The 10006-nt window shown below is 31.4% G+C and overlaps 1 protein-coding gene across 2 annotated transcripts; it reads right to left on the bottom strand.

Moving 5' to 3' along the window:
* Nucleotides 1-881: 881 nt before the first annotated feature.
* Nucleotides 882-9516, bottom strand: LOC148270917 (uncharacterized). Of its 2 annotated transcripts, none has more exons than XM_088242041.1 (2): nt 9252-9516; nt 882-9050 (listed from the first exon to the last, which is right to left on the bottom strand). In XM_088242041.1, exon 2 carries the CDS (start codon nt 8941-8943, stop codon nt 1162-1164), a length of 7782 nt encoding a protein of 2593 aa, XP_088098167.1. In that variant the 5' UTR covers nt 8944-9050; nt 9252-9516; the 3' UTR covers nt 882-1161. The 2 variants fall into 2 exon arrangements, with proteins under 2 accessions (XP_088098167.1, XP_088098166.1); XM_088242040.1 differs by having other exon boundaries at nt 9232-9335.
* Between the last annotated feature and the right edge of the window lie 490 nt (nt 9517-10006).

The raw sequence follows: 10006 nt of genomic DNA, 5'->3' as shown, positions 1-10006 counted from the left end.
GGATATAGTGTGTACTTGAATTTCATAAAATCCTACAATAGATGTACCATACGTAAATAACTTATAAATTAAAAAATTAAGTATACCATAAACTTAGATCACTATTAAAAATAACAAAACAATAACATTAATAAAAATCTGTAAATTTAAGGGTAATTTCTGCAAATATGAAATTGGGTAAAAAATCTATTTTACACAATACACGGTAGGACTTTTTGAATAGCTTCTCATAGCCAAAACGCAAATACAAAATTTTTTATGCAACAAAACCTATTAATTCACATTTTTAATGCCATTTAACCTAATTTTCTGATTGCACACAAAAAACCATAGTAAATATGAATTTACATTCTTTAACTGAATTTTAGCTATCGGTATTTACTTATATTCAAAATTAACTTAACTTTAGACTTTTAAACGTGTAAAAAAATCAGTATTTTATACCGGTAACAAAAATTATTTGAAGTAATATTTTAATATAACAAGAAGTCATTTATGTACGACACCCGTATGTACACTCATAAAACATTAACATTTAATTTCTAAAAATCATTTGGATATGGTTAACCTGAATATTCCATTCTCATTGTATACATACATATTTTTTAAATTTTATTTTAAAATATATATTTACGATAGTAAAAACATGTATTAATATTTAGTGCATAGCATAATATTAAAAATGTCATTTTCCACTACAGAATGAAGGAAACATTGAGATAAGGAAAACAAAATAGAGAATATGAGGGCAGTTGAATAAAAACCTTAGTGACTAGAAATGATTTAGGCTATAAAAAATATTTTAGATAGGATTTTTTCTGATATAGTAATATATTATTTAGACTAATTTTACAGTATTAATTTTAATAAATATATTTTTTATTTCTTGTAAACGCTTTAAATACATTTTTTATTAAATTGATGACGGGAATGTTACTTTGGAATAGGTGGGACCATTATATGACTGATTAAATCTACTTTTGCACCAACCCTTACATTAATAATAGCTAACAAATTAAAAGGTAAGGACAACATGCACAAGGGTGGATAAAGATTTACCGATTCACTGAAAGTGTACTAGCTCACTTCTGTCAGTAGTCCACGACATAAAACAAATTATTTCACAAATCACTTTTTGAATATACCTCATAAAATATGGTGCTATAAAATATATTGGTCTAAAGCTTGACTAGTGTGTATTTTGAGAAGTTGATATTTGGAATCAACCTCCTTATGTTGGAATGATTTACCCCTGTCTTCCTTGGACCTATGTTGAGTCAGTGCCAGTGGTGAGTGCTCTGTGTATGCCACCCTCCAGTTTTTAGATTTGATCATTTTCTCGATGTGCGCATTTCTCTGTAGCGTAACCCAAGGCTGCCACTTATTCCCAGTTAGGTCTGGAGTATAGGAGCGTTTTATTGAAGCACTTGTGTAGTGAGAACCTGTCTCATTTTTTTTTATAATCATCTTTGGTATAATCGGATTAGGATTGAGACACTTTTTTAATTTCTTCTTGGATCGAAAGATATTAGTCTCATCAATTTGTTTTAATACATCTTCAAAATTTCGTTTAGGTTTTTTAGGTAACTTGTTTGGTTTATGTTGTTTGCCACTTACTGTACATTCTGATTTTTCATCACTCTGTGAACGTTTCCTACTTCCCGATAGTGACATCAATATGTTTTCGGGAAGTGGTAACTTACATTTTAAGTTATGCTTACTTATATCAGGAGGAATATATTTTTTGGCTCCTTTAGTTATTAACTTTCCTTTAGAAAAGTGATAAGTAGAGTGTTCTCTGAAATTATGTTGGGTTGCCAATTGATCTTCCATAATTGTTTCCTGAAACTTTGTTTTCTTTCCAACACCTCCAATTTCCTCAATTTTGGCAAATGAAGAGCTTTGTCTTTTTGCTGTACTGAAATTACTGTTTAGTTGTTTGTCTCTAGCACAAAAGCTATCATTATTTGAATTTTCCTCATTGGGCGTTTTACGGGGAGACTTTAATATTTTATTTGATTTACCATTTTTCTTATGCAAAATTGATGAAAAATCTTGAACATCACTGGAGGTTTTAAATTCATTTGGCAACATATCTTCTAACAGGCTATTTTCAAAATCAGAAGACAAAATATTTTTATATTTTTTTGTACTAAGAACAAATTTTGATTCTTCTTTGTCTCTTTTAATTTTTGCACCTGGTAAAAACCCTATACTTGATGAATTTTCACCCTGTGATTTTACATCTTGAATAACTGATAAAACTTCATTTCTAATGACTAATAAATCTTGTTGGCCAGATTTTTCATAAACTGGTAACAACTCTTCCAAATCTCCTGTTCTTTCATCTGTAGATTTTTCAACTGAAGCATTTAATTCAACTTTTACAAATATTTTATCTTCAAGAGATTCAACAGGAATAGATGAACATTCTTCAGCTTCTCGAAGTATACTTGTGCCATGGTTAATCTCCACTATCTCCTTTAAAATTAAATTACTGTTTGAATCTTTACTTACATCTTGTTTTTCCTGTCTAGAGTAAGGCACAGAATCATCATCGTCAACATCATCGGAAAGATTTGATCCCCATGAATTTTCAGGTGAAACAGCGTTAATTTCATCTCCACACTGAAAACTAACATCTTCCGATACAACTGTCTCCACACAGGCAATATCTTCTATCCAACAGCCTCCTAATTCAACAATATTTTCTTCGATTTTGGCATCTACTATATCATTTGTGTTATCTAGTCCATCATGAATATCATTTTTTATAGAATTTTCATGGGAGTTATTTGGAGTTGAAACATTTAATAAATGTTCATTTTCAATAATATCCGTTGGATCTTCACAGTGCGAATTCAACATAGTTGGAGATTGTAACTCATACAATATGATGTCACCATTGGACCCAAACTCTCCTAAAACTTCATCTTCTGGTTGTAGTGTAAGCTCAATTGATTGTACATCTAAAATGTTTTCAATGCTACATAAACCTACATTTTTGTCTGTTTCTAAAACTGATACTTCAATTGTAGTAGGACTATTATCTTCATACTTTATAGAATCACAGTCTTCAGTCAATAAATTTGTTTGTGTTTCACAGGTGAATTCTAATTCATCACATTTTAAATTTATATGACTCTTTTTTTTACAATTATCATTTTTAGATTTTTCTAAAAGAGATTGTAATACAATATCATCAGCAGATACAAACTTGCTATTTTCATGACACATTTTGTTTCCAATATTGGGGTTATCTAATTCGACAGACTTTTTAGAAATATCTTCATTTTCAAAAGAATCTTTATAGGTGGATATATGTTGTGATTCAGTTTTATCAATTTCAGATTTCAATACTTTTTCATTTGGTTGATTATTTACTTCAGTATTGTGATCAACACATTCACCGATATGATCATTTACACTATCAAGACACCGATCTTTTGATTTGTAACTATCAAGTTTATGTGAAGGTAAAGTGCATTTTTCAAGTAATTCAGATTCATCATCTGTTTCAACACTATAATTTTCATGGTGATTTGAAAGCGCGCATAAACTTTTGACACTATCTATATTATTAATCTGAGAAAAATTATGCATAGTACTTGAACTTTTTGCATCTAAAGGTGTCGCAATTTTACTGACCACATTTTCATTTGTTACAATCAAAACAGAATCAACTTGAGGGATGAACTCATTTTCATTGGAAGCAATGTTGCATTCGGAAGATACCCTTACAAATGTAGAGTTTTGAATAGCTAAATTAATTTCAATATCAGTATGTTGTTGGGAACATTCCTTATCATGCACTGGTAAATTTTCAGGTTCTAGTAGATTATCAGTTGAATTACTGTGTGAAATTGCAGGTATGCTGATTTTGTTTTTATTTAAATCATTATATTCTCGAGAACATTGCTCTTTGCTATTTAGAGAGTATTCATTTAGGATGATTTGAGGATCATCAAATAGTAATTCTGTTTTCGTTTCATTATTTTGAATGGATACTTGTAATTTGTCCGTACATAATGATGATTTATTCAAGATGGTTTCTGATTCACCAATTGATAGAACAGTTTTAATTTTGTTTTTTTCCTGAGAACTTGACAATTCATCAATTGATGAGGTTTCGGTGATGATTAAAGAATCAGAATCTGATTTAACAGTTGTAATTTCATTTAGTTCATCAGAACTTAGAACTTTATCAACTGAATTTTGGTTTGTAATTGTAAAAACTGTGCTTAGTAAATTGGTTATTTTTTCACTAGACTTTTTGGATGCTGGATCAATTGACAAAATTTGATTAACAATGATTTGAGGTTCAGGATCTGGTAAATCAATGATTATTTTATTCCGTTTCTCAGAATCTGGAAGATTAATTGAATTTTCATTGAAAATTGGGGATAATTCAATTAAATTAGATTTTTCTTCATTCTGTTCTGGTAATGTTTCATTAATATTAATTACAGATTCATGATCTAATAAAACTGCTGAAATTTCATTTGGTTTTTTAGAAACTGAAATGTTATTGATTGAGTTTTTGACTGACACTGCAAGTATTTCAGGTTTGAAATGTGTTTTTATTTCATGTTCGTGTAATTTTTGCAATGATAGTGCTTCATCAATAATGATTTTAGATTTACCGTCTGATAAACCAGCTATTTTATTGGGTTTCTCGGAACTTTGAAAACCAGTGACTGAAGATTCATTAATAATTATTGTAGGTTTGCTTTGTAAATCTGATTCTGATTTATTCTGTTCTTGGGATTCATACAATTTATCTTTTGGTAAAGTTTTACTAAATATTATTACAGGTTCATGAACAAATGATGATGTGGTAATTTCATGAAGTATCTCTGAACTTGAATCAACTTCACTTTTATCAATCAAATTTTCATTTATATTTTTTGGAATTTCAATAGCTAAATTAGTCTCCATTTCGTTATTTTCATCATAAGATTGTGTATACATGTTTGATTTGTTTAAGATGTGTTTAGGTACATCAATCAACTCTTCCGTTGCCATTTCACAATTTTCCATTGAGATTAATAATGTATTATTTGTCGTAGTTTCATTAGCGATAATTTCAGATTGATTTAAAACACTTTCATTCTGTTTTTGAGGACTAAATTGCATGTCAAGTATTTCATTTCCACTGTGAGATCTTAGTAGTTTATTTGTTTGTGATGTTTCGCTGCTGCTGATTTCAGATATATAATCAGTTTTGACCTCATGTAATGGATTTTCATGAATTTCACATAATGAATTGATTATGTTATTATTTCCAAGAGAATCTTGTAATTTATCAAGAAGTAAACTGTCATTGGTATTTATTTTCATTTGAATTGTAAAATCTTTTTTGATTTCATTATGATCTTGAGTAATTTGTATTTTATCAGATGTTTGTGAACCTGGATTTATAATTTCAGAAATTTCCCTTTCTTTATCAGTGGTTGCACTGCATTCGGATTCTAATACTGGAAAAGTATAATTGATCAAATTTGTGTAATGCAAGTTAGTTTTACAATTTGTTTGCGAGTTATCAGTTTTTTCAACATTTTTATTTTCTTTAGTTATTTTATCATCAACTAACTTTAATGTGGCTACATTATTAATTTTCGATTTACTATCAAAGGCATGGTAATGTTCTTTTTGTTCTTGAGAAAAATCAACCGGTTCACATGTAGTTTTGGAATAGACTAATTCATCTCCAGTTATAGAATCTGTAGTAGTCGAATGTTCCATATGATTGTCAGTTTTCCTTAATTCCAATTGATTACATGATGCAATGATTTCTGTCTGAACGAAATCTTCAATCTTTTGTTTTCTTTGTTCTTCTAAAGATGAAAGATCAAGCGCCTTTAGTTCTCCACAACTATTCAGTGATCCAGGTTTTGGTTTAAAAATTTTAATATCTAAAACAACCGCTTTATTAAATTTATTTTTTTCATTTGAATCAATATTGTTACTTCTATGACTTGCGTTGTGTATTCCTTTCGACGGGTGAATATGATCAACTAAAATATTATGTTTAATTGGGTTTTCATTATTCAGGCTTTCTGAGTATGTTTTATTCCTATTTACTGACTGAATTACTTCCACATTATTAAAAATTTTATTTCTGTCAATAACAATTTCTCCCTCACTTTTTTTTGAGCAAATTTTTAATTCTGTGTTTCCAGTATAGTTTATCAAAGCTTTTTTCTGTACGTTAGTTTTAGACATCTCATTTATTACATTAATTTTGTCTCCTTCACCTTGATTGATACATTTATCGTATTTCTTATTTAAAACACAATTTTCAGAGTTTGGAAAAATGATATTGGATGATGATAAATCTGCATGTTTTCCTAAAATATCCATACACTGTTCAGTATTATAGTGTACTGTCTCTCTTCTTTCATTTTCAAATGAAGTTTGATTACTTTTCATAGTAAAAAACTCTTTTGTTGTTCTCAGAGGATCTACATGAGGCAATATATTTTCAACATTACTCAAGCTCTGCTTAGTGTATTCTCCATGTATTGGAGTGCTATTAGTTTTGTCTACTTCTGCTGCAAGATTAATGTTAGTGTTTTTAATCAAATTATTTTTGTATCCATTATTATTGGTCTCATGAGAATATGAAGAGTTGAGAGCTGAATGTTTACTTCCTTGCTCTGCAGTTGCTGGTACTGCTATATTTTTATTTGAATCAGAAGCAACAACTCGATTATTGAAATTATGTACTGAAGGTACTGGACTGCATGGTTTTATTTCAAAATTGCATCCAACATCCTTGTGTATAATGGATTGGCTAATTTTTGCTTCTACATCAACAAGTTCATTTGCTGATTCTTGGATAATGTTGACCATTGGCTTTATAGTTCCAATAAAATGATCTTTTTTTACATTAGCATTGAAGTACGGGTTATCACTTATTATTTGGCGACCTTGTTTCAAATTAACTTTTTTTAAATTTTCAGAGTGATCATAATCTTTGATATTATCAGGAAGCTTTGTAATTTTCTGAAGATGTTCATACTTGTATAAATCATCCACAGGAATATTTACCTTATCTAGAACATAAAGTTGTTCAGATACTGGTAATGTTGGACATTCGGGGGCACTCATTTGAGGAAAAATGTTTAAATTATCCGACTTAACACTCATTTCTGCAGGTACTTTGACAGTTTTGGAGTCTTCAATTTCCTCATTCCACATTTTTAAAAACTGTCTCACATCCATAGAGTTTTTCATACTAGACAGCTTGGGGAAAGGTTTATCACATCTCACTTCGGTATTAGGCATTGGGTAACTTGGTATATGGGCGTGAATATTTGGCGAATCATAATAAATGTTATGTTTACCATTATTATGTTTCGCATGTTGATACTCGGCACTTTTTCCACTTGCTGTAGAACATTGGCTAACATATCCTCCATCTTCTTGATAAAGCTGATGAGATACAGTATGAATACTATCAAAGCTAGTACTTGACTCTGTTGGTGATATGATATTTGGAGAAAACTCAGTAGGAATTTTGGCAAGGGGGTTGTACGGTGCATACCTCTGATTGTAGTACAACTTATTCGGTGTATTACATTCATTTATCCAATCATTTGGCTCATCTACCGACTTATGATATGTCACATTGTTAACAGAAGAGTAGGAATGATTTACATCTGGCGGCCTCATAGGATATGTAGGAATGTTAGATTTACTATAATGTTGATTTTGTAAACTTTCTGTGGCAAGATGTGCATCGGAATACGGTATACCTCTGTAATGGTTAAGGTAGTCAATTCTAAATTTAGCTGTCTCGGGGACAATTCTAGAATTCGCTGAGTAAGAATTAGTCCTATCGGGTACATTCAGCCCGTATATTTTTCCTTGGTTGTTATAAGGATCTATGGAATGACCGTGAATATCTGCCAGATGATACTGCACATTACTTTGGCTTCTTTTACTAGAAACTTTATTTCGTAGGTCTGAATTTGGAGAGAATATATGAGGATCTATATATTTCTGGGACATTTGATAATACTTCATTTCAGGTTGAATAGCATTTCTTTTTTTGGGATCATTACATTTTTGTAACGGACCATAAGACGGCACCGGAGGATACTGATTGGAATACTGATACTCATACCTCGGGTGTACGTACTTATCTTTGGGTACCTGGTACGGCTCGTGGCGACCATTACTTATCCTAGCATACATACCTGCTGAATCGTTAGCAACTAAATATGGAGATGGCTCGGGTATTTTTTGGTATATTTGGTTATTTTTAACTAATTGTACTCCAGGATTCTGATAATCCAAATGGTGGCGCTGGAACTCCGGGGCATAGTTGTAGATATTGGAGTAAGGGCTCATGGGGGCCTTGCTGGAAGGATATCCGTGCACAGCGTACTGTGCAGCGGGAGATCCCTGCGGCTCCAGCCTTGGGGGCATGTCACCACTCCTACTGTACTGTGGCCGAGCAATATCGCAAAACTTAGCATCTTGGGAATTGTTAGATTTTAAGGATTCTGCTGAATTTCTTAGAGCACTCTGAGAAGAAGGTATAAAATGTTCAGACCTGTATTTGGCCTCTGTCGGAGACGGGACTATAATCCTGCTCATATTTTCCTGGAAGGTGTGTCGGGGAGATATGTTCCTGGGTGGATAGACACGTTCCGGGAAGAATTGCACATGTGCCTGCTTGTAATATCCGGAGGCAGCCTCGCTGGCCGGGGACCAGCCATGGGGAACATAACCCTCGATCCTGTGGTATGGAGGGATCACCCCTGGGCCTATTACGGCGCATGGTCGGGACACATGGTTGTCTTTTTTGAAAACACTGCTATCGGAGGAATACGGAATAGTGGAAACATTTTGAGTTTCAGATGATTCTTTGAATTTAGTATCCTCCGATGTTATCTGATTTACTAAATGTCTCGAAGTTGATCCTGCCTCCATTTCTGACCGATTTGTTTTGACGGTATTCCATTTTAAAAGAGTCGCTTACTGAGCTTCATTCTTGAAAGAATATTCACAGGTAAAAAAACTATCGAATAATTGATGATCTGAAAAAAATGAGGAAAACATTTAGTAAAAATACTCATGGTTTACACTCAAGTATTTTATACGTTCACTATGTGCCTGATTTACGGAACTTTTAAAAAGAATATTATATTGTGAAAACGAATATAACAAATTGAATCTATTATTTTTAAAGCAGAAATCATTGAAGAATAAGAATACTACCTAATAAAATGTAAACTCACTGTCAAAAACCAAAACAACACTGCGATTTGACAACTCGGATGGAATGTTGGTTCGTTTGACTGAGAAACTGAGTAATTATCAGTGTTGCGTTTACTACGACCGGCTACCACAAAGTTGAACGTCATAACAGCAGCCTTCATTATTGTTCAATATTAACCTTTATAATATCTATTCATAAAAGCTAATTTAGACTTCATTTTTTACGGTTATCACCTAAAGATTTTTTAAATGCGAATATGGCATTATTTGCGTATTCTTTTTCTTCTTCTCTAGATTAAATTTATTGAAATAAAGAAAATTAATATTTTTTAAACAAATAGTGCAGTAAAACCAATACTACCCAGGAGATGTTGGTTGGAAGATGGCATGCCCAATCCAACAAATAATTGTGAATGAACGTATCGGATGTCGGAATATATATAAGTACATAAAAATATTTATAAATATGGAGGAGGTGAGATTTGAATGCATGTCGTGAGGTGCCTAGTTTTTTTTCTATCTACCCCAACTTAGAAACTTTGTGTTGATTTATTTGATTGTTGTATATTTTTTTGTATAATACTATATATATATACTTACATAATAATAGGTATGAATAATACTCTGATAAAAATAATAAAATATTTTGTGGGTATTAGGCTATTCAAACTATCGCAGTCATTTTATATAGTAAAAATAAATAAATCTTTATTTTTACTACGCAATAGAAGCTTGTTGGATGCATGCGAGATTTTTAGATTCAGAGTGGTTTTTA

The sequence above is a fragment of the Micrasema longulum genome, unplaced genomic scaffold (genome assembly GCF_059751315.1).
Source record: "Micrasema longulum isolate JH-2025_06_02 unplaced genomic scaffold, ASM5975131v1 h1tg003256l, whole genome shotgun sequence".
NCBI classification, from domain to species: Eukaryota; Metazoa; Arthropoda; class Insecta; order Trichoptera; family Brachycentridae; genus Micrasema; species Micrasema longulum.
This window is presented reverse-complemented; position numbering and strand designations above follow the sequence as displayed.